The 27,331-nt window shown below is 39.0% G+C and overlaps 1 protein-coding gene across 1 annotated transcript in view; it reads right to left on the bottom strand.

Moving 5' to 3' along the window:
• ARSB (arylsulfatase B) overlaps positions 1-27,331 on the bottom strand; it is a 304,481-nt gene that overhangs the window by 114,737 nt on the left and 162,413 nt on the right. The window contains exon 6 of the mRNA XM_007943453.2: positions 3,490-3,560. Within this exon, the coding sequence (XP_007941644.1) occupies positions 3,490-3,560 (71 nt within the window). The remainder of the gene's footprint in view (positions 1-3,489; positions 3,561-27,331) is intronic.

The raw sequence follows: 27,331 nt of genomic DNA on the forward strand, positions 1-27,331 counted from the left end.
CTGATAGAGCCTGATGGAACCACTGAGACTATGGCCCCTAGCTGCCCTTCAGGTCTGGAACTGAACCTACTCCTGGCTTCCAGCCAAACAAAAGATAGGCATATGAGCTGAACATTTACATTAGGTAGATACACTTCTTGGAGAGATCAATCATGGAGAATAGAAGGGCTATGTATGCACAGGGAGACAGCTTGGGGGGCAGGAGTGCATGGAGGGAAGGACACAGGGAAGAGGTAACTATGGGGAGGAACTAGGAGGGGAGCTATTGCATTGTGGAAAATTGTAGTCAATGTCATGAGACAAAGTGCATGTGAACTGCTGTATGGAAAGTGAATTTGTTCTGTAAACTTTCACCCAAATCACAATAAAAATTAAACAACAACAACAATGACTTCTAAATTCGAAAATATTATAAAGCATTCTTAGAGGAGGGCATTTGGGCTGAGTTTTAAGAGAGGAGAAATTTTGTGGACAGTCAGGGAAAAGGTTTTTCAGACACAGAGAAGAACATATGAATAATATGCCTGCATAGAAGTGACAAGTGTGTGGTAGGGCAAGAACATTGCAAGAAGTGCCAAGAGTGGAAGCTGGCCAGGTAAACTGGACTCAGATGCCCAATAACACATTTAGATTTACCATGGGCAATGGCAGCCACTAAAGATTTCTGTTAATCTACTTAGTGTAGAAATTAATCTACAGCCAATATAGAAATGTGAATTTAGTGGTGAGATGTAGCACAGATTAGAGAGGATAAAGATATAAGGAGAGCCTAAACAAAGGGATAGCAGTGTGTTTAGAAGGGGGGTGGGGAATTTGAGCATGCAAGTGAATAAAAGGTATGTAAGAGCACTATTTTCTGAATATAGTTTTCAGCTAAAGCATTCTGATGGACCCAGGCAAAGATCTAATAGTTAAAGTTTTATAGGTTTAAATGCACTATACTAGGGGCATTAGGGCCACTAGCACAGTGCCTAAGGCCCTTGACCACTAACCAGAAGGCTGGCAGTTCAAACCCACCAGCCACTCCTCGGAAGGAAGATGGGGCAATCTACTTCCATAGTGATACTGCCTCGGAAACCCAAGGAGGGGTCACTATGAGTCGGGTCCAACTTGATGGAACGTAACAACAACAACAACCAATGGGCTGGGAGCAGGAGGCAGAGCTCAAGCCCAAGGTTGAGGGGCTTTCACCCATCCCCTAGAGCCTGATACTTTGAACTTGGACGTAAAGCCTCCAAACTGTAAGAGAATAAACTTCTGTTTGTTAAAGCTATCCCATTTGTGGTATATTCTTGTCAGAGCAGCACTAGGTAACTAGAACATCTTCCAATCCTGATGTTACATTCTTTTTTCACACAGTCCAGCTTCTCAGGTTATTTGCTCAGCATACAAATTGAATAAGTATGGTGAAAGGATATATCCATGATGCACACTCTTCCTGATTTTAAACCACATAGTATCCCCTTGTTCTGTTTGAACAACTATCTCTTGGTCTATACACAGGTTCCTCACGAGCACAATTAACTGTTCTGGAATTCCCATTCTTCACAATGTTATTCATAATTTGTAATGATCCACACAGTCAAATGCCTTTGTATAGTCAATAAAACACAAATATCTTTCTGATATTCTTTGCTTTCAGCCAAGATCCACCTGACATCAGCAATGATATTCTTCGTTCCATGCCCTCTTCTGAATCTGCCTTGTACTCCTCCCAGTTCCCTGTCAATGTACTGCTGTAACCATTTTTAAATTACCTTCAGCAAAAATTTACTTGCATATGATATTGTTCAATAATTTTCACATTCTGTTGTATCACTTTTCTTTGGAATTGGCACAAATATGGATCTTTTCCAGTCGACTGGCCAACTTTCTTGAAACAAATGAGTGAGCTCCTTCAACACTACATCTGTTTGTTGTAACGTCTCAGTGTATATTCTGCTAATTATTGGAGCCTTATTTTTCAGTGAACCTTGGACTTCTTCCTTCAGTACCATCAGTCCTTGATCATATGCTACTTTCTTAAACTGTTATACAATGGAGGTAAAGGAGAGTAGGTATGGAAAACAGGAGAGCTCTTAATACTATCATGCCCCATGATTAAAAGTCAATGGAAAACCACAACTCAGTTCAGACAGAACTACTCATAGCTCAGATCCTTCAGGAATGTAGATTTGGGTCACCTCACCAGGCAAAGAACTATGACAAACTGAGGTGCTTGCTGAGGGCAAAGGGAATATGGAACAGATTGTTAAAATACCATCTACAACCACATGACCAGTTGCAGAACTGTAATTGTTATGAGTAGTTCTTTCTTGTTTCTGTGTTGTATGTTTGTCTATGTGTACATATATATATAGCAAATATTTTGTTTTCTTCCCTCCCTTTTCTCATTTCTTATTATAAAATATAAGCTGTAAAAGGGGCTAGTACATTTTCAGTTACACATGTTAGTCATATCATGTTACGCACAGTATGACTTTATAATTGTCTTTATTTTGAGATTAAGTATGGTTTAAGGAGATGTGTATAGGTATCAATCTGATAAAGGTAGATTGTGATGAGGAGCTCTGGTAGCATAGTGCCTAAGGCACTTGACTGCTAAGAAGAAGGCTGGAGGTTCAAACCCACCAGCTACTCCTCAGAAGGAAGGTTGGGCAATCTGTTTCTGTAGTGATACTGCCTTGGAAATCCAAGGAGAGGTTGCTATGAGTCGGGTTTGACTCAATGGCACATAATAATAACAACAACAGATTGTGATGGTTAATGTCATGTATTAACTCAACTAGGCTATGATTCTTAGTGGTTTGGCAGACACCCTACTTGTTGCTCTCCCATAATGTAATACAATGTAATCAGTTGAAAAGGGAGATTTCATGGGGTCTAGCTTGCCTCCAGTATAAAATGGCAAAGTTTGGTCCTTCTCTTCAGCCTGTGTCTCAGCAATCTTCTTGTCATCTGATCTCTAGTTCCTGGGATATAAGTCTACAGAAGTCTCTAGCCTGTCAGCTGACCTGCAGATTTTGGATTTGCCAGTCCCATAATCCTGTGATCCAGCAGAGTTCTTCAGCCTGCCACCTGACTTACGGATTTGGGGGTTTCCAGTCTCTAAAATTGTGTGAATCATTTAATTGAAAAAAAATATATATATATGAAGTTGAAAAAAAAATATATATGAAGTTGAAAAAAAAATATATATGAAGTTGAAAAAAAATATATATATATATATAAAGTTGAGTACATATACATATATGTGTGTGTGTGTGTATAAAGTTCATCTCTCCTGACCATAACCTGACGCTCTTTTCACAGCATGGCACTCTCTGTAGAACTAAACCCACAATGAGATTAGTGGAACGTGTGTCGGGGAGAACTGTTTGGCTTTATCAACTCAAGTGATGAAAGAGAAAACTAGGATAGAGATACATTAGGTAATAAAACTATCTTTGTGAGCCAAAGAGATTAAGGAGCAATGAACTGGGTACTCACATGGTGATACATCTACAAAGTCCGGGTCAATGTTATGCAGCAGCTCCACTCTGGGGGATGGGCTTCCTTCACTAGAAAAGAATTTTTTTTAGGAAACATTAATTTCCTTTCTCAAATGGGTATGAGTTATTTTAATACTTCCTTTCCTTGTACTCATAAGGAAATAACAAACCTACCAGTTAACGACTTTGTCATGAATTCAAAGATCTCCAAAATCTTTGGTTTGTGCACTTGCAAGTAGTCATCAAGTGTCTATATTCTAACAATGACTAAACATTTATAAAGAACTTGAGTATCAAGCATATGGAGGTTTTAAAAATATAGTCCTGTGACAATAAACAATGTGCTGTATTTAAATAGGACCATTCTTTACACCAGAGAAATGAAGACTCAAGTTATCCTTTGTAGACAGCTAGTTTCATATTGAATACTTACAAGGAAATGAGTAAAGAGTATCTGCCAAAAATGGTAGCACCAATACTACAGATGTAATATGCCTTTTAAAGATTAATTGCATCAAGAAAATTAATGCATTTTGCATCCAAATTTGTAACCTAGAACTTAGATCTAATACAAACACATATGCAATACCTACATCTCTTTATGGTTTAAGTGTACATATAAATACAATCACAACTTACATCAGTGTTGATAAGTAACTTGGAGATTATTTAGCCCAACCCCCTAGTGCTACAAATGAGGAAGACATACAGTGAGTTATTGGCAGAATACTGGGTATGTGACTTTCAGAATCATATTCTTAAAAAATTGGGAGCATAAATCCCACCAGATATATCTGAGGAGCACATGAAGTACCCAGGCAATTTTGCTAGTATAGGCTCAGCCTTATGGAAAGAGTTGTTTAATATAATTTCAATCACTGGGAGAGTACTGAAGATTACTTGATAATCAAATACTGTCTAGTAGCAAAAGTTGCAAAGTATTGTTAACACGACAGGATCTGAAAACATTTGAATGACAAATGAGGCTCTTGATGTAACCAAGAGCACATGTTTTCAGGTGCCCCCAATATTTACCTACATGATTTCTGTTCTAAACATCACAGCATTATGCACTATTTCATCTGCTATCTCTACTTAGTGGGAGTTAGGGGTTGTACATTTCTGGGACAAGTAAAATTTCAAGAAAATCTGGGTTGATATTAGCAACTTTTTATTTACTAAGTAAGGAAACATCAAAACAAAAATAAATAAAGGAATAAGTAAAATTTGAAAAATAAAACAAAAAGAACTTCAACTATCATCATTATTTCATTTAAGAAAGTAATTTAACAGCAAAAAATAGGAAGGACACAATCTCAGAATAAATGCTAATCCTTTAAATTGAATACATTTAGCTTCGGAATCCTATAAGGCTCCCTTGTTGCTTTCTACTCAATAAATCTTACTACCTAGAGAGATTAGAAAGGTAATATACAGGATGCTTCTCGTCCTGAGTGCAGCAGGGGCAGCATTGGGAGGAGAGTGCATATCTCCCAGTACTCTTCATTTTCTTCCTGAGGGCATTTAGTTACATGCATATGATGGAACTGTCAACCAGTCCCAAATGCCAGGGATTGGGGTCTAGGGAAGAATAAAAACAGAGAGATCATATGGCTGTTGCCCTTTGATGGAAAGCAATACCTAGAAACATGAAAACTACTGTAGCACATAGAAGAAAGAAGACCAACAAAAAGTTCTGACTTCTCAGTCTAGCACACAGCCATTCAGAGAAACCCCTTTGCAGTGTAGTGAATTACATGGTATGGCTTTCCTAACCACACTCTTTGTAACTCCCACTTTGCTGTGAACAACTGAGTAGCTACTTGTTAAAGTCATCCACCTGGGGCAGCATGAAGTAATCTTCTGGGACAGTTAGTTCTCTCTCAGGCGTGTAGAATTCTGATGTTGGGATTGGTTAATTTTGGCACTGTGCCAGATTTAAAACAAGCCCTCCTAGAGGCAGAGGGGACTCTCTCTGCCAGCTGAAAGAGATGCACTATTGATAGAGACAGGCAGCTGAGAGAGACACACGGCTGAGAGAGACTGCCGGCTCAGAGAGACTGAGCACGTTCCTGAACTTGAATTGTAGCCTGTTGCTTCCCTAATAAACCCCATAATCTGTGAGTTCTTGTGGCCACTGCAGCAAATTATTGAACCCAGCAGATAGGTGGTGGGTGCCATGGGAGGGACGGTTGGTATCAGGTTAGAAAGAGGGTTGGAGGGTGGCAGCATGTCTGGCCTCATAAGAACAGGCCTTGGACTCCTAATAGTGACTCTGTCTTCCTCTTGTGAAGTTAGAGGAGGACAGAAGATGCCAACTCCTTGCCCCTTTAGTACCCTCCTAATCTAGCTTAACTAATATTGCATAAAACATAAATTATATTTTTTAATTCACGCTGAATTGTCAAGAAAGTCAGGGCATTTCTTTTTTTTTTTTTTAATTAGGATTTGGGTGAAGATTTACAGAGTAAATTCACTTTTCATACAGCAGTTCACATATACTTTGTCTCATGTCATTGACCAAAATTTACAATGCAGCAGCTCCCCTCCCACTTCCTCCCCATAGTTACCTCCTCCCAGTGTCCATCCCTTCATACTCTTCTGCACCCTGAGCTATCTCCCTGTGCATAAGCAGCCCTTCCTTCTCCCATGATTGTTCTCTCCAGGGCATGTGTCTACTTGAGGTAAATGTTTAACTCACATGCCTGTACTTTGTTTGTCTGGAAACCACAGTTGTGGGTTCAATTCCAGACCTGAAGGGCAGCTAGGGGCCATAGTCTCAGTGGTTACACCAGGCTCCATTGGACCAGCAAACCTGGTCCCCACCTTCTTTTTTTTTTTTTTGCCTCCAATTGATTTTGAGTTTTGTACCACATTGTTCTCCCTCTTTATGCAGGATCTCCTACATCCCTTCCAAGTGGATGGCAGTGGTAGCTGGGCACCATCTAGTTCTTCTGGTCTCATAGTTGTATAGGTTGCAGATCAGATGGTGTACCAGTTGCTAGGACTGATTGTTTCCATTAATTTTGGTTTTCTTCTTTCTTCTTGATGAGGAGAGACCCATTGTTGCATCTAGATGGCAGCTTCCTAGTTTTTAAGGTCCCAGTCGCTACTCGCCAAAGTAGTAGGTGGAACAATGTTTTGTATAGTATGCTATGCCAATTGAGCTTGATGTACCCTGCGACTATGGTCCCAAGCCCGCAGGATCAACTACTTGGTCCCTCTGGGTAGCTGGCTGTGACCAAGTAATGACCATAACCTTGCCCCTTGTCAGCTCTACTATACACCTGGGAATTCTGATCATTCACATGAACCCATAGGCCCATTGTCTGCCAACCCTATATATGATCTTGGATACACTCTCCATTTAGACATACCTAATTGTTTAGCTTGTTCACCCATCTATCCGTCCCTATACCCATGCTTGCTTTCACTGACAACTCAGTACTGTATATGCAAAGGAGTTCATATTTGTTGTCTGTACTGCCCATGTAACTCTCTATGTCTTTCTCATCCTCAATGCTGCCATATTGGTCACTCACCTTTGGTACATTGCCCTTCTCTTCACCCAAATCAACATTTATCTCTATCTATCTAACAGCATTCCCTCCCCTCCCCTCCCACCCCTGGTAACCAACAAAGAAAATGTCCTCCAATAGATAAACCTTTCCTTAACATTTACAATAACGGACTAATACAATATTTGTCCTTTTGTGACTGACTTATTTCACTCAGCATAATGTCCTCCAAGTTCATCCACGTTATACGGTGTTTTGCAGATTCTACATTATTCTTTAGCATTGCATAGTATTCCATTGTGTGAATGTACCAAAGTTTGGTTATCCATTCCTCAGTTGTTGGACATCTAGGTTGTTTCCAAGTTTTGGCTATTGTAAATAGTGCTGCGATGAACATCGGCGTGCATATATCTGTTCTTGTTATGGCTCTCACTTCTTTAGGGTATATACCTAGTAATGGGATGGCTGGGTCAAATGGTATTTGTATCTCCAACTTTTTAAGGAATTGTAAAGTCAGGGCATTTCTTGAAGACCAGAAATGATGAGAAAGGTCAAATCTAGAGGTGTATGTAGACACTGGAGTTGACATTTGTCTTAAGGTATCTGCCCACCACTGATGGCCTACACTCAAGTTTTAATGAGCAGCAAGCAGGGACAAGGGACCAAGCCTGGTTCTGAGTGGGGTGAATCAGATCAGAGACTTCCCATACAAAACTGGAACTCCCAGAGTTCCCAAAGAATGATAATAATGGCCATACAAATCTGTTTTAGTCTTAATTCTTGGCTGGGGTACAAAGGAGGAAAAAAAAAAATGTTACTGAGAATTCCTAATCACAAGCCCATATTCATCTGGGATTGAGGCCTAAATTCATTCTGCCTTTGTGACCTAAAAATCCCTAAACTGAATATTTAGATTATAGTAATCCCAGGTTATTAGAAACAAATGTGAATCATAGTTGGAGTAATAAACTTTAAATACAAACTGGAAGAATTCTAATTGCACTATTGACACTTTCAGCTGGACAATTCTTTTTTGTGGGAAACTCTCCTATGCAATGTATCTCTGGACTCTACCCACTGTATGCTAGTTGGACTTTCCTACTTGTGACAACCAAAAATGTCTCCAGATATTGCTAATGTCCCCTGAGAAGAAATTGCTCAGACTGAGAACCACTGCATAAATATAAAACCAAAGAACATGAATTCATAATCAAAAGTCACTAAAGGCAGGAGGAAACAAACCACCATGAGTGAGAAATCACCAGAAACAACCAAACCTGTAAAGAATGTAGATACTGAGTTTAATAGATACAGAATATAAAATAAATATATTTAATATTCAAAACTCACTGTCCTCGAGTCGGATCTGACTCATAGTGACCTCTCCTTGGGTTTCCAAGGCGGTATCACTACAGAAGTAGATTGCCTATCCTTCTGAGGAGTGTCTGGTGGGTTTGAACTGCCAGGCTTCTGGTTAGTAGTCAAATGTCTTAGGCACTATACCACCAGAGCTCCCATATTTAATATAGTTGAAGTAATACAGAGAATATTTTAAAATACCATGGAGGAAGAAAACTGATTAAACTTGCCTGGGAAGATTTGAAAACAATCAAATAGAACTTTTAGAAATAAAAAATTATATAACTGAAATTAGAAAGTCAATGAACAAGTTAAATAGCAGGTTAGAAAGAGCAGAATTATGGTTTAGTCAACTGGAAGATGGATCTGAAGAATTTATATAGTAATCAGCACAGAGAGTCAAAAAGCTGAAGAAAATATGACAAAAGACATGAAGGACAGAGTGAGGAGGTCTAATATATATTTAATTGGATTTCTAGATGGAGAAAATAGAATGAGTGAAAGTCAATATTAGAGGATATAATTACTACGAATTTTCCAAAAAATTTTCAGAGATGTCAGTCCTCAGATCAAGTAAACTCTGAATAGAGAAAAAAATAAAATGTCCACACTCCTACACAATATAACAAAACTGCAGAACACTAAAGGCAAAGAGAACATTTTTAAATGAGCCAGACAGAAAAGGCAGAATAGCTACAAAGGAACAAACAGATTGACAGCTGATTTTTCAACAGCAATAATAGAAGTTAGAGGACAGTAGAGTGACAGCTTTAACTTCATAGTCTCTTCTGATATACATTTTGGTCTTTTCTTTCTTTCCTGTCTTTTTAATGACCCTTTGCTATCTTCATGTATGATGTCCCTGATGTCATCCCAAATGTGTCAAATCTTTTCTTGAGATGATCTCTAAATTCAGGTAGGATATACTCAAGATTATATTTTGGCTCTAATGGACTTGTTTTACTTTTCTTCAGCTTGAACTTGAACTTGCAAATGAGCAATTGATGCTTTGTTCCACAGTCGGCCCTGGCATTGCTCTAAATGATGATACTGAGCTTCTCCATTGCCTTTGTCCACAATTTGATTCCTGTGTATTCCATATTCCAAGATCCACATGTCTAGCTATCATTTATGTTGTTAAAAAAGTATTTGCTATGAATAAGTTATTGGTCTTGAAAAATTCTATCATGTGAACACTAGCTTTGTTTCCATGACTAAGGACACATTTTCCAACTAACGATCAGTGGTGGTTACATTTGTGTGTCAACTTTGCTGGGCCTGGTTGAGTGGCTGGGCATCTGAATGTAGTTATTCCCCATGGCGAGATTGGTAATTAACTCCATAGTGGAATCTATTGGAGAAGCTCAGTAGCTGCTTTGGGTATGTGGTGTTCTTCCCATATATAAGGAATAGCTGTGGGAATGGTCTCCAGTTTATGGCACACTTGAACCCTGCATGTATCTGTGTCATTCTTCAGCAAACTGCCATCCTCTGCCCACCTGGGGACTTTCAATGGACTTGAATTAATGGCCTGCCATGTGGTTTGGTAACATAGGGACTGTGCCTTTTTACTTGTCAACTTGAGCTTGTCAGTCTCAGCAGCTAGTAGCTGTCTGAGTAAAGAAAAGCCTCTAGCTTCAGTGGGCTGGGAGCAGGAGGCAGAGCTGAAGCCCTAGGTTGAGGGGCTTTAACCCAGCCCCTAGATCCTGGCACTTTGAACTCAGACTTAACGCCTCCAAACTGTAAGAGAATACACTCTTGTTTGTTCAGTCATCCCATTTGTGGTATATTTATTGTCAGAGTGGCACCAGGTAACCAGAACATGATCCTTTTTGTTTCCAACTTTTGCATTCCAACCAAACCATCTACCAAACCCACTGTTATCAAGTCGATTCCAACTCATAGTGACCCTATAGGACATAGTAGGACTGCCCCATAGGTTTTCTAATGCTATAAATCTTTACAGAAGCATTTTGCCTCCTCTTTCTCCTACAAAGTACCTAGTAGGTTTGAACCACCGATCTCTTGGTTAGCAGTGCTTTAACTACTACACCACCAAAGTTCCTGGATTGCATTCCAACAACTGATAATTAGCAATGCATCCTGATTGCATGTTTGACCAATTTCAGACTTCAGAACTTGGTAAAAATTTTCAATTTCCTCATCTTTGGCTTCATCGGTTGGTGTATAAATTTGAATAACAGTCATATTAACTGGACTTTCTTGCACTTCAAGCTGCACTAAAGGCACTGGTGAAAAACAAGACTCCAGGAATTGATGGTGAAAAACAAGACTCCAGGAATTGACAGAATACATGAGATGTTTCAACAAATGAATGCAACACTGGAAGCACAATGCCAAGAAATCGAGAAGATAGCTACCTGGCTGTCTTAGGCTAGGTTCTATAGAGAAGCAAAAGCAGTGAAGCAGATAGATAGATAGGTAGGTAGATAGACAGACAGACAGAAAGATATCAAGTTGGAGGTTTCTTCTGACTCACACAGTTGCAGGGGCTGATGAACCCAAGACTGGCAGGCAGTAATAGTAAGTTGCAAGGAGCTCTGATGGCATAGTGGATAAGGCATTTGGCTGCTAACCAGAAGGTAAAGGGTTCAAATCCCCCAACTGCTCTGCAGAAGGAAGATGGGATGATCTACTTCCATAAAGATTTATAGCCTTAGAAACTCAGTGAGGTTCACTATGAGTTGGAATTGACTAGATGGCAGTGAGGCTTTTTTTTTTTTTTTTTTTTTTTATAGCAGGTTGCTGGCTTCAGAAGACGATGAATCCAAGATCAGCAGGTAAAATGGCAAGTAATACAGTTGGTTCAAGTCCAGAACTGGAGATGATGATGAGCCAGATATAGGGTCAGGTTCCAGCAGAAAGCCAGAGAATTTTCCCAGGATGTCTGTATATATATTTTGGAAGTAGGCTACACAACTGAGGAAACTAGCTTTCAACTAATTGGATGCTCATATAGCACATCTCATCATGGGGGATGACTACATCATAAATGCTTAACCACTGAGAATCATGGTCCAGGCAAGTTGACACACAACCTTAACTGTCACACTGGCCAACCGACTAGAAGAGATTCATATATGTGCCCATTCCAAGGAAAGGTTATCCAACAGAATGCAGAAATTATTGAACAATATCATTAACATCACACATAAGTAAAATTTTGCTGAAGATAACTGAGAAATGGTTGCAGCAGTACACAGACAGGGAACTGCCAGAAATTTAAACTGGATACAGAAAAGGACATGGAACATGGGATATTATTGCTAATGTCAGATGGATCTTGCCTGAAAGCAAAGAATACGAGAAAGATGTTTACTTGTGTTTTATTGACTATGGAAAGGCATTTGACTGTGTGGATCAAAACCAATTATGGATAACATTGTAAACAATGGGAATTCCAGAACACTTTATTATGCTTGCAAGGAACCTGTACATAGACCATCTAGCAGTCATTCAAACAAAACAAAGGGATACTGCATGATTTAAAATTAGGTAAGGTATCAGGGTTGTAACCTTTCACCATATTTATCCTATCTATAGGCTGAGCAAATAATCTGAGAGGCTAGACTATAAGAAAAAGAGCCCTGCATCAGGATTGAAGGAAGACTCATTAACAATTTGCAATATACAGATGACACAATCTGCTTGCTGAAAGTGAAGAAGACTTGAAGCCCTTACTGATGAAGATCAAAGACTATAGCCTTCAGTATGGATTATACCTCAACATAAAGAAAACAAAAATCCTTACAACGGGACCAATAAGCAACATTACAACAAATGGAGGAAAAGACTGAAGTTGTTGGGGATTTAATTTTACTTGGATCCACAATCAATACCCATGGAAGCAGCAGTTAGGACATCAGAAGATGTATTGCACTGGGCAAATCTGCTACAAAAGACCTCTTGAAAGATGTCCCTTTGAAGACTAAGGTGCACCTGACTCAAGCCATTGTATTTTCAATAGCCTCACCTGCATGTGAAAGCAGAACAATGAATAAGGGAAACTGATGAAGAATTGATGGCTTTGAATTATGGTGCTGGTGGTGAATACTGAATATACTATGGACTTCCAGAATAATGAGCAAATCTGTCTTGGAAGAAGTACAGCTAGAATGCTCCTTTGAAGTGAGAATGCCCAGACTTCTCTCACATACTTTGTATGTGTTATCAGGACGGGCCAGTTCTTGGAGAAGGATTTCATGCTTGGTTATGAAAAATAAAAATAAAAAGACACACTGCAAGATGGATCAACACAGTGGCTGCAACAATAGGATCAAAAAAAGGAATGATTGTGAGGATGGTGCAGGACTGGGCAGGTTTCATTCTGTTAAACATGGGGTCACTATGAGTCAGAATCAACTTGACAGCATCTAACGACAATGAAAACAAAGTAGGCACCTGGGAGACTGCTCAAGGATCTTATGCATGCTCCATCATAACCCACCTAGACCATATATTAATAGTTATGGCAGTAAGTAGGTAAAGCTTTATGTAAAGTAAATAAACTGAATCATTTTTGTTCACCATTGACCACTTAATGACAGAGACCTACCTCTAAATATGTGGAATGGGTATGTGTCATCTATGTCTATAACATATTAAACTGGAGTTAATTTTGGTTTTTGTTTGTTTGTTTGTTTGCCTTGGCCAGGCTAGTTTGAATAATAGTCCCCCCAAAAAAACCAAACTCACTTCTATCTAATCAATTCCAACTCATAGTGACACTCATTGGCTTTCTGAGGTGGTAAATCTTTACGGTAGATTACTCTGTCTTCCTTCCATGGAGTGGCTGGTAGGTTTGAACCACCAACCTTCTGGTTAGCAGTCAAAATGCCTTAGGCACTGTACCACCAGATTAGCTAGCACTTATTGAGTACTTCTGATGTGCCCTACACCATTTAAAGGCTTTACATGTATTATCTCATTTAACCAATACTCAATGACCATGGCCCAGGGTAGTTAAGTTACTTACAAGAGTTTATGGTTGAGCAGGGTTGGAACCAGGTTTGAAACTCAGGTAGACTGACTCCTGAATCTCTACTTCTAACCACCATGCTAAATTGCCTCCCTAGTAAATACATAAATGTCTCAGTGCCTCCTTTAATGTATTAAGTTTCCATTCATTTAGCTCTTTTAACTACAAATGTGTCTATTATCAAGACTTAGGTAGTTAATTATCTCTGGTGAAATTTCAGTGTTCAATTTTAATTTACCTCAAAGTTCAAATTTTCTGGATTAGTTTTATTTAAAAAAAAAGTCTAAGACAGTGATCAGTGAGTAGTTTCCAATATGCTATAAAATATGTTCTAAAAGTCTACAGTGTCAGACACTGAGATCACAGCACTGTCCATTTATAAATAGAGTTTCTAGTTTTTGACTTTCATTTTCCAACTAGCTGAAGGGTGGGGCAGTAAAGCATTTCCCATAAATAAATGAAACGCTCTTATTACATTCCGTACTTCTTTTAAAAAGCTGCTGACCATCTGTCATAAAAAAGACACACCCTGGGATGCAATATCAAAGTTTTAGAAATTGAAATAGCCATGGCAATATTTTCTGAGAATATATTTTGAAAATAAACAACAACAAAAAAAAAAAACCAGTCACTGATTAAAAGCATCTGATTTGTAAGCTTCATCATCATTGTTATCATCTTATTCCCAGCTACTGAGTTCTTACTATGTTCCAGGAACTATGATGAGTGTTTTATAGACATTCTTCCATTACGGCCTCACATAAATGCCTATGGGGTAGATACTACTAATGTTACATATTATACAATAGGAAATTGATGCTTAGAGACGTTAAGTAACTTGCCCAAGATCACACAAATAATAAAGGAAGGAGACAGATCTAACCATACATAGAATGTACATTTTTAAACCACTTGTTGTTGTTGTTATGTGCTGTCCAGTCAGACCTGACTCACAGAGACCCCTCCTTGGGTTTCCGAGGCAGTATCACTAGGGAAATAGACTGCCCCATCTTCCTTCCAGGAGTGGCTGGTGGGTTTTTAAACCACTATACTTGTAGAATTCCTTGCAGGACTTAATTCTTTGTTATGGATATTACTGAGTTTGCATAAATTCCATAGTCCTTGAAAAGCCATTTTAACATGCAAACATTGCCATGAATAAAAAGTTTAGGCATGGAAATTATATAATTTTGACTAAATTTAGTGAGGAAATACATAAGTTGAATTCATTTGATATAGAGTTATAAGTGGAAAGAGATTTCTTTCTCACATACATTTTTATTAAGAAGGCTTATTAAGTTTTTAAAATAGGCTACTCAAGAAATTATCAATATTATTTTCAAAATCACTAACTCACACCCTAAATATAATCTTTTGCTGTTCATTACTGAAAAATAATTGGTAGCATTTCTGAGTTAGTACTGAGGCAAATGAGCAGGGCCTAATATGATGTTTTTCCAATTTCCATTATAATACCCATGAAGAATTACAGAAAGATGAAAACTGGCAACAGTGTTGGAAACTAGAGAGAAGTCCAGATGCCAAAGTCCCGAGGGGATTTTCACTAAATCCATTGCTAAAGAGATTAACAACATATTCTTGGATTCTGCCATAAGAATCAAAACCTGATCCCAAAGAACCAGAAAAAAGATGGATTCACTCTTTCTACCTCTAGCTACAGGACTCAGGGGATGCACTAAGCAAAAAATGGCAATGATTTCTGATTTACTCTCTAGACTTTCCTCTCCAACTCCCAAAAACTTTTAGCAAATGAGAACATTCCCCAGCATGGGGCGAAAAAAAGTCACAAAGCAGAGGAAAACTGTTACACACTATTTCAACACAAATTAAATATAATTAAATCAGCAATTGCCAATATAAAAGAAAAAACATGAATCAGAAATTTAAAAACCCAGAATAGAAATGAATAAGCAGAAAGCTGTAAAACAAGAGCTCACTGAACTCAGGAAAGAAACTTAACATTATGGATAGAATTGTGTCTCTCCAAAATATGTGTCGAGTTGTCTGGGCCATGATTCTCAGTGGCTGGGCAAGTTATGTAATGATGTAATCTTCCCCCATGATGTGATCAGCCAATCAGTTGTAAAGGGATTAGAGTAGGATGCAAAACTCTTACTCAGGTCACAGCCCTGATCTGATGTACGAGGAATTTCCTGGGGTGTGACCTGTATTACCTTTTACCTTCAAGAGATAAAAAAAAGAGAAGTGAGCAGAGCAAGAGGGACCTACTATGACCAAGAAAGAAGAGCTGGATGTGGAGCACATCTGCATGTCTTTTGGACCTAGGATCCCTGCACTGAGAACCATCTAGGCCTAGGAAAAGCCTGATGCCAAGACACATGGAGATCTCCAAGGGACAATAAGCCCACAGATGTTGAAAGGAGATAAGGACCTTCCTCCAGAGCCAACAGAGATAAAGCGTTCCCCTAGAACCAGTGCCCTGAATTTGGACTTCTGGCCTCCAAACTGTGAGAATAAATTTCTGTTCGTTAAAGCCATCCACTTCTAGTATTTCCTTTATAGCAGCATTAGGTAACTAAGACTTAATGAAAAGACAAAATCTCAGAAATAAAGGTACATTATCTATGACTGAAAGTATATGAAAGCATATACAACAATGCAACTCACTGCCGTCAAGTCGGATCCGACCCATAGTGACCCCTCCTTAGGTTTCTGAGATGGTATCACTATGGAAGAAAGTGAATTTAAAATTTAAAAATAGAAGTGAAAGTATCAAAGAAAGTGATATATAAAAATATATGTAAAGAAAATTCAATAATACAGATAATTGGAATCTCTGAAGAAGAAAAAGCAATGGAACATAACTAATATTCAAAACTGTAATTCAAGAAAGTTTTTCTGAAGTAAAAGAAGACCTGAATTTATAGATTCAAAGAACCTGCTATGTATCTGAAAATAGCGACCCAGCATGGTCACCTTTGAGATAAGCCTACTAAAATTCTTAGACTTTAATAATAATAATTACGTAATAAAGATCTTCTGGGCCTCTACTAATAGGACCAAGTCTATCGCGAAGGAAGTAAAACCAGGTTGGTATTAGATTTATCAACAGTAACATATAAAACAAGAAAAAAGTAACATTTTCAAAACTCAAGGAAATAATGTATGAGACAGGGTTTTATATTAATCATGCTAAGCTGTCTTTCACTTATGAAGGTTACAAAAAAGATTTTACTAAACATGCAAGAATTCAAAAAATTGAGAAATCTACTAAAAATTAATTTCTCCAATTAAGAGATAATTGGAAAAAACTGGGGAAATAGGTAGTTGGTATTGAATTGATCACTGTAGGTCTAACCCTAAAAGAAAAGTGTGGCTAAGACTAGAAGAACAGTATTAAATGTTATGTGCTCTGAAAAGTAGAAATAATACAACTTTGAAGGAAAAAAAAAAAAAAAAACCTGGAGAGAAAGGGTAAAGTTGAATAAGCTATTTCACTACCGTTTAGATAATAAGTGGGAGTGAAAGTCATTTAAAGCTAACATACCAAATAGTAGAAACTTAAGTAAATAAAAGGGACTAATGGAATTATATATTTGTATAATGATGGACACTAAAATAAAAATATGAATCTTCCTAAAGACTGAAAGAACTAAAAAATAAATAAAAGTTAAAAAAGAAAACTTAAATAGGCTTACCTCAGCTTGTAAAATAAAAACATTTCCAGACTGTATCATAAAGAAAATCTTAACACTATACCTAACAATGGCAGGACCCATGTTCTTTTCAAGTGTACATAGAATAGATACCAAGAAAGATCATATACTGAGCCATAAGACAAGTCTCTAATCTAAAAGGATTATTTCAATAATAATAAAAGTGCATTCTCTGACCAAAGCAAAATTAAACTAGAAATCCATAGAATATTTAGGAAAACCTGAATTATTTGGATATTAAACAAGACATTATGAAATACATAGGTCAAAGAAGAAATCACCATTTGCATCATTCCTATCTTGTGCTAACCAATAATTATGGCATACAATCTACTGTGTCAAATATTAAGATTTCAACTCCTGCTTTCTTTTTTGTTTGTTTGCATTTGCCTGGTACACTTTACTGTAATGTTGTTGTTAGATTTTGTCCAGTCAGCTCCAACTCATAGAGACCCTGTGTACAACAGAAAGAAACTCTGCCTGGTCCCGTTTCCTTGCTATGCTTGAGACCGTCGTTGCAGTCACTGCGTCAATCGATCTTGTTGAGGGTCTTCCCCTTTTTTGTTGACCTTGTACTTTACCAAGCATGATATCTTTTTCCAGGGAATGGTCTGTTCTGAAAACATGAACAAAGTAGGTGAGAGGAAGTCTGGCCATTCTCGCTTCCAAGGAACATTGCGGCTGCATTTCTTCCAGACAGATTTGTTCATTCTTCTGGCAATTCATGGTATTTTCAGTATTCTTCACCAAAACCATAATTCAAAGGCATCAGCTCTTCTTGGTCTTCCTTATTCATTGTCCAGCTTTCACAAGCATATGAGGCAAATGAAAATACCATGGTTTCAGTTAGGTACACCTTAGTCTTCAAAGTGGTATTTGTCTAGTACAGCACAACTGTACCTACCAAAAATCAAAAAAACAAACTACTGCTATCAAGTTGATTCCAACTCATAGTGACCCACATTGGGTTTCTTAGGCTGTAAATCTTTTATTTAAAAAAATACATTTTATTGAAATATAATTTATGTACAGCGAAATACACAAAACTAAAGTGACATAGGTCAATGAATTTTTTTTTTTTTTTTTTTTTGCAGTGTTCCCTCCCCTACCTTCCCACCCCTGGTAACCAACAAAGAAAGTTTCCTTCCATATAGAAACCTTTCCTTTACTTTTTACAATAATGAACTAATACTATGTTTGTTCTTCTGTGATTGACTTATTTCACTCAGCATAATGTTCTCCAAGTTCATCGATGTTATGTAGTGTCTTGCAGATTCTACATTATTCTTTAGTGTTGCATAGTATTCCATTGTGTGTATGTACCATAGTTGGGTTATCCATTCTTCTGTTGATGGGCACGTAGGTTGTTTCCATCCTTTTGTTATTGCAAATAGTGATGCATTGAACAAGGATGTGTATATATCTGTTCTTGTCCTAGCTCTCTCTTCTTTAGGATATATATCTAGTAACAGGATTGCTGGGTCAAATGGTATTTCTAATTCCAACTTTTCAAGGAATCTCCTACTGCTTTCCACAATGGTTGTATCATTTTACAGTCACACAAGCAGTGGATGAGACTCTTAATTCTCCACATCCTCACCAGCATTTGTTATTTTTTGTCTTGTTGAACTTTGCCATTAGTGCTGTGGTGAGATGGTATCTCATTTTGTTTTGATTTGCATCTCTCTGATAGCTTATGATCATGAGCATTTCTTCATGTATTTACTGTAAGGCTGTACATCTTTACAGAAACAGACTGCCTCATCTTTCTTCTGCAGAGCAGCTGATGGGTTTGAACCATTTGGTTACCAGCTAAATGTCTTAACCACTTCACCTTTGGAGCTCCTTAATGGTAACAACCAGAGGACAATAAATCAATGTCCATACAATCTTGAAAGAAAAAAGTTTGAGCAAATTTCTTTATCAAGTTATTATTTATATTTGAAAATAAAATATTCTTCCATATGCAAAGATTCAGAAAACCTACCACTTATGTGCTTTTACTGGGAAAAAATCATTTTAAAATATTAGTCAACCAATCAAAAGATTAATTAAATTGAATAACTGAAAAATGGAAAAGTTATATAATAAAGGAGTATTGGTAACACTAAAAATAATTTAAAAATTGACCCTTAAGACGGGGTCTGATTTCCACACAGCTGAAAATCTGTTTACAACTTCTGACTCCCAGCAACTTAACTACTAAGAGTCTTCAGTTGACTGGAAGCCTTATCAATAGCATAAACAGTGAATTAACATAGTTCTTGCTGTACAGTTATTAGATTTTCACATGAAGATATTCACAAACATATACAATAAATAAGTTTATTAACTGTGTGGCATGATGATTATTTACTATTCCTTAAGTGGAAGTGGATCATCATAAAGGTCTTCATCTTTGTCATCTTCATGTTGAGTAGACTGAGGTGGAAGAAGACGAGGAGGGGTTGGACATATTGTCTCAGGGGTGGAAGAGGTGAAATGGGTGGAAGGCAGTGCAGGAGAGGCAGGAACACTCGGTGTAACTTTACATGATAACTTCTGTCTGAATTTTTGCTTTTCTATTTCTCTAAAAATGTTTCTAAACAGTACCAACTCTTCCTTCTTTCACTATTTGGTTTAGTTTCAGTGCCTGTATCATAGACAGGTCTATGTTGTAAAAGACGCCAAAACCAGCCTTAAATAATTGGAACCCATCTGCCAGATGGTCTGTCAATTTGTTCTCTGGTACTGCTTCTTCTATGTCTTCTTCCTTATTGTCTGCCACTGGTCCGGAAGCACTCATCTCCATCAAATCGTCTTCTGTTAATTCCTCTGGAGTGGTGTCTATTAGCACTTGAATCTCTCCCAGATCCATATCTTGAAAAATCCACATATAAGTGGATGCACGCAATTCAAACACATTTTATTCAAGAGTCAATTGCACATACAATTTTCCTATATATGACTACAAAGTTGAATGCAAAAGATAAGAAAAACTTTTTTGAAAAGAGAATCACATGGCTTATAATATTTTATTTTCATACATTATATATGATCCAAGATTAAGTTAACAAATATTTGTAAATAGGAAATAAGCCAATATTGGCCAAAGAACTAAAGGCACAATACATTTTTCTTTGTTCAGTTCTGACTGTAACCAAGATAGAGTAATAGGTACTGGGATTTTCTTCCTAAAGCAACCAAAAGAAAAACAGAGAGAATATTTGAAATAATAGTTTTCAAAAAACTGGCTATCAGGCAAAAGACAGTGATTCCTGAGAGATGAGAAACAAAGGAGATAAGTCCTATTTGACGCATAGTGACCCTATGCACAGCAGAATAAAACACCACCTGCTCCTGCTCCAGCTCCATGATCCTTGCTATACTTGAGCCGATCGTCACAGCCACTGTGACAATTCATCTCGTTGAGGGCCTTCCCCTCTTTCGTTGACCCTCCACCTTGCCAAGCATGACATGCTTCTCCAGGGAATGGTCCCTTCTGACAACATAACCAAAGTAGGTGAGACAAAGTCTGGCCTTCTCACTTCCAAAGAGCATTCTGGCTATACTTCCTCCAGGACAGATCTGTTAGTTCTTCTAGCAGTCCTTGGTACTTTCAGCATTCAGCCAGCACCACAACTCAAAACCATCAATTCTTCTTCAGTCTTCTTTATTCATTGTCCAGGTCTCACATGCATACGAGGCAACTGAAAATATCATGGCTTGTGTCAGGTGCACCTTAGTACTCAAGGAGACAACTATCGGCAATTCTTCATTTACAACTTTTGCATTCCAGTCACCAGTGATAATTAACACATCCTGATTGCATGTTCGGTCAACTTCAGACTCCAGAAGCTGATAAAAATCTTCAATTTCCTCATCTTTGGCTTAAGTAGTTGGTGCATAAATTTGAATAATAGTTGTATTAACTGGTCTTCCTTGTAGGTGTATGGATATTATCCTATCACTGACAGCATTGTACTTCAGGACAGATCTTGAAACATCCTTTGTGATAATGAACGCCACACCATTCCTCTTCAAACTGTCATTCCCGGCATAGAAGATCACATGGTGGTCTAAGTCAAAATGGCCAAAACTAGTGCATTTCAGCTCACTAATGCCTAGGATATCAATCTTTATGTACTCCATTACATTTTCAACAACTTCCAATTTTCCTAGATTCATGCTTTGTACATTCCTTGATCTGATTATTAATGTATGTTTGCAGCTGTTTCTCAATTTGAGTTGTGTCACATCAGCAAATGATGCAGCTCTTTCTTGGTCCTATTTTGAGAGCCATCTGACCTAAGTGGCTCATCCTCATGTACTGTAGTGGACAGTGTTTCCAGGCTATTCATAATGTTGCACAGTAATTTATCAGACAGTGTTTCTCTGCTATTCATAAGATTTTCCCTGACCAATTCTTTGAGAAGTGGGTGGCCTCTTCCTTCTTCCTAGTCTGTCTCAGTCTATAAGCTGTTGAAACCTGTGCACCATGTGCAACCCTACTGGGTTTGAGACACTGGTGGCACAGCCTCAAGCCTAGCAGCAACACGCCACCAAGTAGGACAAAGTGACAGACAAGTTTGTCTCCCTTAGCTATTCAAAATCTCTCCACCCTCCCACGCCCTCCCCTTACATAAATCCCTGCCTCTTTCCCACCAACCACTTGGGAGGGCCGTGACCTGGGTTCCTGGCCTCACCTGGATCCCAGCCTCTGCTTCCTCACTCTGTCCTGGTCACCCCACCCTCCCAGCCTTTTCTCTGCTTTCGAGGGGCGTGGCCTGGGACCCGGCCTTACCTGGGTCCCTGCCTCTGCTTCCTCACTCTGTACTAGTTCCCCCCCACTGGCTTTTTCTCTGCTTTCTGGTCGCTTGGGAGGGGCATAGCCTGGGACTCTGGCCTTTCCTGGATCCCTGTCTCTGCTTCCTCACTCTGTCCTGGTCCTCCCCCCATCACCACCACCTGGTATTTTCTCTGCTTTCCCCAGCTTTTCTGCTGCTTGGGAAGGCCATGGCCTGGATCCCCAGACTTACCTGAATCCCTGCCTCTGCTTCCTCACTCTTTCCTGGTCCCCCCTCCCCCGCCCCCCTGCTCCCCCCCACTTTTTCTCTGCTTTCCCACCACTTGGGAGGGACGTGGCCTGCTACCCTGGCCTTTCCTGGATCCCTGCCTTTGCTGCTTTGCTCTGTCCTTGTTCCCCTGTCCCCGACTTTTTCTCTGCTTTCTCCAGCTTTCCCACTGTTTGGGAGGGCTGTGGCCTGGGTCCCCGGCCTTACCTGGATCCCTGCCTCTGCTTCCTTGCTCTGTCCTAGTCCCACCCCAGGCTATTTTGCTGTTTCCCACCCCTTGGGAGGGGCATGACCTGGGATTACAACGTTGGAAACTCTAAAGGGCAATTCTGCTCTGTCCAGTTGGGTCAGCATGAGTTGGAATCGACTTGACAACAATGTGTTTGGTTTTGGTATACTTAGTTTGGAGTCTGGATGGCTCAATCAGTTTATGATCTCCTGCTTACCCTCAAGGTTAGAGGTTCAAATCCACTCAGTGACTCCTTGGAAGAAAAGCCTGGCAAACTTCTGTAAAGATTAGGGTTAAGAAAACCATACGGAGCAGTTCTACTCTATCACACACTGGGTCACCATTAGTTGGGGGCTGACTCAATGGTAGCTAACAATAACAACAATGACAACAACAACAATATATTTATTTTATGTAAGGATAGAAGACAGTAGGTGCAACAAGTACAGCATCTTGACCTCTCTGAGAGGCCTACGTGCTACTCAAGTACACAACTTTTTTTCCCCCTTATTTACATGTGGCAATGTTCAGCCATGGGTGACAACCAAGATGAGTAGTTCTCTTTGATAAAGAGAAGACTTAATTTCCCACCAATGATTGATTCCATTTTAGACAGTTAGGCCCAAGGCCAATAATAACCCTCTTATAGTTAGACAGCCAAAACGGTGACAAGGAAGACCCTCAGAAGTGTCATAGGTAAAATATCTATAGCATTTATAAAAGAAGTTATGTATTCCAAACTGGAGGCAAAATCCTACTACTATTGTTTCTGATTCGATGCATTGAAAACTAATGACCGAAAACCAGAAGAACTGTAGGATGACATCAAGAGTATTATCTATGAAGAAAGCAAGATGTCATTAAAAATATGAGAAAGAAAGAAAAGACCAAAATGGATATCAGAAGAGACTCTGAAACTTGCCCTTAAGAGGAAAGTAGCCAAAGCAAATGGAAGAAATGGCAAGATAAAACAGCTGAACAGAAGATTTCAAAGAGCAGCTCAAGCAGACAAAGCCAATTACTATAATGAAATGTGCAAAGACTTGGAGTTAGAAAACCAAAAAGGAAGAACACTCTCAGCATTTCTCAAGCTGAAAGAACTGAGGGAAATATTTAAGCCTCGAGTTTCAATATTGAAAGATTCTATGGAAAAAATATTGAATGACGCAGGAAGTATCAAAAGAAGATGGAAGGAATAGACAGGGTCACTATACCAAAAAGAACTGGTTGATCTTCATCCATTTCAGGAAGTGGCATATGTTTAAGAACCAATGGTACTGAAGGAAGAAGTCGAAGCTCCACTGAAGGAATTGGTGAAGAACAAGTCTCCAGGAATTGATGGAATACCCATTGAGATGTTTCAACAAATGGATGCCCTGCTGAAGTCACTCACTCAGTTATGCCAAGAGATTTGGAAGACAACTACCTGGCCAACTGATTGGAAGAGATCCATATTTGTACTCATTCCAAAGAAAAGTGATCCCACAGAATCTGGAAATTATCGAACATTATCATTAATATTGCGTGCAAGTAAAATCTTACTGAAGATAATTCAAAACTCGTTGCAGCAGTATATTGACAGAGAACTTCCAGAGGTGCAGGCTGGATTCAGAAGACAACGTGGAATGAGGGATATTATTGCTGATGTCAGATGGATCTTGGCTCAAACCAAAGAATATCAGAAAGATGCTTACTTGTGTTTAATTGACTATGCAAAAGCATTTGATTGTGTGGGTCATAAAAAATTGTGAATAACATTGAGAAGGATGGGAATTCCAGAACACTTCATTGTACTCATGAGGAACCTGTACACAGACCAGGAGGCTGTCATTCAAACAGAAAAGGGGAGGCTGCATGGTTTAAAATCAAGAAGGTAGTATGTCAGGGTTGTATTCTCTCACCATACTTACTCAATCTGTAGGCTGAGCAAATAATCCAAGAAGCTGGACTATAGGAAGAATGTGGCATTAGGACTGGAGGAAGAATCATTAACAACCTGCGATATACTGACGACACAACTGTGCTTGCTGAAAATGAGGATAACATGAAGTACTTACTGATGAACATTGAAGAATCCAGTCTGCAGTATGGATTACAACTCAATATAAAGAAAACAAAAATCCTCACAACTGGTCCTATAAGCAACATTATAATAAATGGAGAAAAGATTGAAATTTTCAAAGACTCCACATTGCTTAGTTCTACAATTGACACCAATGGAAGCAGTAGGACATCAGATGAGGTATGTTGTTGTTGTTGTTATGTGCCGTCGAGTCAGACCTGACTCATAGCAACCCATCCTTGGGTTTCCGAGGCAGTATCACTATGGAAGTAGATTGCCCCATCTTCCTTCCGAGGAGTGGCTGGTGGGTTTGGACTGCCAGCCTTCTGGTTAGCAGTCAAGTGCCTTAGCCACTATGCTACCAGAGCTCCCCGGATGAGGTATAGCACTGGGCAAATCAGCTGCAAAGGACCTCTTTCAAGTGCTGAAGAGCAAAGATGTCTCCTTGAGGACTAAGGTGTGCCTGACACAAGCCATGGTATTTTCAATCACCTCATGTGCATGTGAGAGCTGAACAATGAATAAGGAAGACCGAAGAAGAATTGATGCTTTTGAGTTGTGATGCTGGCAAAGAATGCTGACGGTACCATGGACTGCTAAAAGAACTAACAGGTCTGTCCTGGAGGAAGTGCAGCCAGAATGCTCCTTGGAAGTGAGAATGGCCAGACTTCATCTCACATACTTTGGTCATGTTGTCAGAAGTGACCATTCCCTGGAGAAGGATGTCATGCTTGGTAAGGTGGAGGGTCAATGAAAGAGGGGAAGGCCCTCAATGAGATGGATTGACATGGTGGCAGCTGCAATGGACTCAAGTATAGCAAGAATCATGGAGCTGGCTCAGGATCAGGCAGTGTTCCGTTTTGCTGTGCATAGGGTCGCTATGAGTCAGAGATCACTCGACGGTACCTAACAACAACAACTGTTACTGAACAATTTTTCTGGGTATTATACGTGGTGAATAGAAGTAAGATTACGGGGAGATGTTGTTGTTGTTAAGTGCTGTCGAGTCATTTCTGACTCATAGCAACCCCATGAACAGCAGAACGAAACACCGCCTGATACTGCGCCAGCTCTATGATCCCTGCTATACTTGAGCCCATTGTTGCAGTCACCATATTCCTTCATGGCCGACTGGCCCAGTGCTACATGTCATCTAATGTCCTGATTGCTGCTTCCAATGGCATTGATTATGGAACAGAGCAATGTGAATTCTTTGACAACCTCAATCTTTTCTCCATTTATCGTGATGCTGCTTATTGGTCCAGTTGTGAGGATTTTTATTTTCTTTATATTGAGACATAATCCATACTGCAGACTGTATTCTTTAATCTTCATTAGTAAGTGCCTCAAGTCATCCTCACTTTCAGCAAGGAAAGTTGTATCATCAGCCTATCTCAGGTTGTTAATGATTCTTCCTCCAATCCTGATGCCACATTTTTCTTCATACAGTCCAGCTTCTCGATTATTTGCTCAGGATATAGATTGAATAAGTATGGGGAAAGGATACAGCCCTGATGCACTCCCTTCTTGATTTTAAACCACATAGTGTCCCCTTGTTCCATTCAAGTGACAGCCTCCTGGTGAATGTACAGGTTCCTCATAAGTACAATCAAGTGTTTGGGAATTCCCATTCTTCTCAATGTTATCCATAATTTGTTATGATATGCACAATCAAATGCCTTTGCATAGTCAATAAAACACTATGACATTATGCTGAAATAAGTCAATCACCAAAGGACAAATATTGTATTAGTTCATTATTGTAAAAAGTCAAGGAAAGGTTTCTATATGGAAGGAAACTTTGTTGGTTACCAGGGGTGAGAGGGAAAGAGAGGAAACAATGCAAAAATTTAAAAAAATAAAAAAAAAAAGAAAGAAGAATTATGTCTACTGAAAAAAGCATGTGGTGCAGTTAATTACTTAATATGGCCTTCTAGCCATAGTTCTCCACTTTGGGATGTGTTGTAAACCCTAGCCTCTATGTCTGTGCTTCACCATGATTCATAAGGTTCTCAGTGGCCACTATTTCAGATGTGGATGGCCCTGTCCTTCTCATTCTGTCTTAGCCTGGAAGCTCCATGGCAATCTTCCCACTATGGGTGACCCTGCTTGTATTTGAAAGCTTCCAGTATCACAGCAACACACAAGCCACTACAGTAAAACAAATTGACAGATGAGTGGTGGAACTGACGGACTACCTATTGCAATGTTTCAACAAAGAGATGCAGCACTGGAGGTGCTCACTCATTTATACCAAAAAATTTGGAAGACAGCCACCTGGGCAACTAACTAGGAGAGATACATATTTACGCCCATTCCAAAGAAAGGTGATCTCACAGAATGCAGAAATTATCGAACAACATCATTAATATCACATACAAGTAAAAGTTTGCTGAAGATAATTAAAAAATGGTAGCAGCAGTGTATTGACTAACAACTCCTAGAAATTCAAGCTGGATTCAGAAGAGGGTGTGGAATGAGGGATATCATTGCTGATGTCAGATGAATCTTGGCTGAATGCAAAGAATACCATAGAGATGTTTACTTGTCTTTTATTGACTATGCAAAGGTACTTGACTGTCTGGATCATAAAAAATTATGGATAATATTGCAAAGAGTATGAATTGCAGAACACTTGTGTTAGACTGGGTTCTCTAGAGAAACAAAACCAGAAAAGCTTATATATACGTATATATAGAGAAATTTATCTTAGGAAAATGGCTCACATACTTATAGAAGCTGGCAAGTCCAAAGTTCCTGGTACAAACGTCAAGCTAGAGGCTTCTCCATGTCAAGCTGGAGGCTTTTCCCAACTCTTGCAGCTGTAGGGGCTGAAGAGCTCAAGGCTAGTAGGCTCACCAGCTGCTGACTTCAATGAAAGACAAATCCAAGATCTCCAGGCCAAATGGTGGATTATTCAC

Source organism: Orycteropus afer, unplaced genomic scaffold (genome assembly GCF_000298275.1).
Source record: "Orycteropus afer afer isolate SDZICR_OR568_19922 unplaced genomic scaffold, OryAfe1.0 scaffold00107, whole genome shotgun sequence".
Lineage (NCBI taxonomy): Eukaryota > Metazoa > Chordata > Mammalia > Tubulidentata > Orycteropodidae > Orycteropus > Orycteropus afer.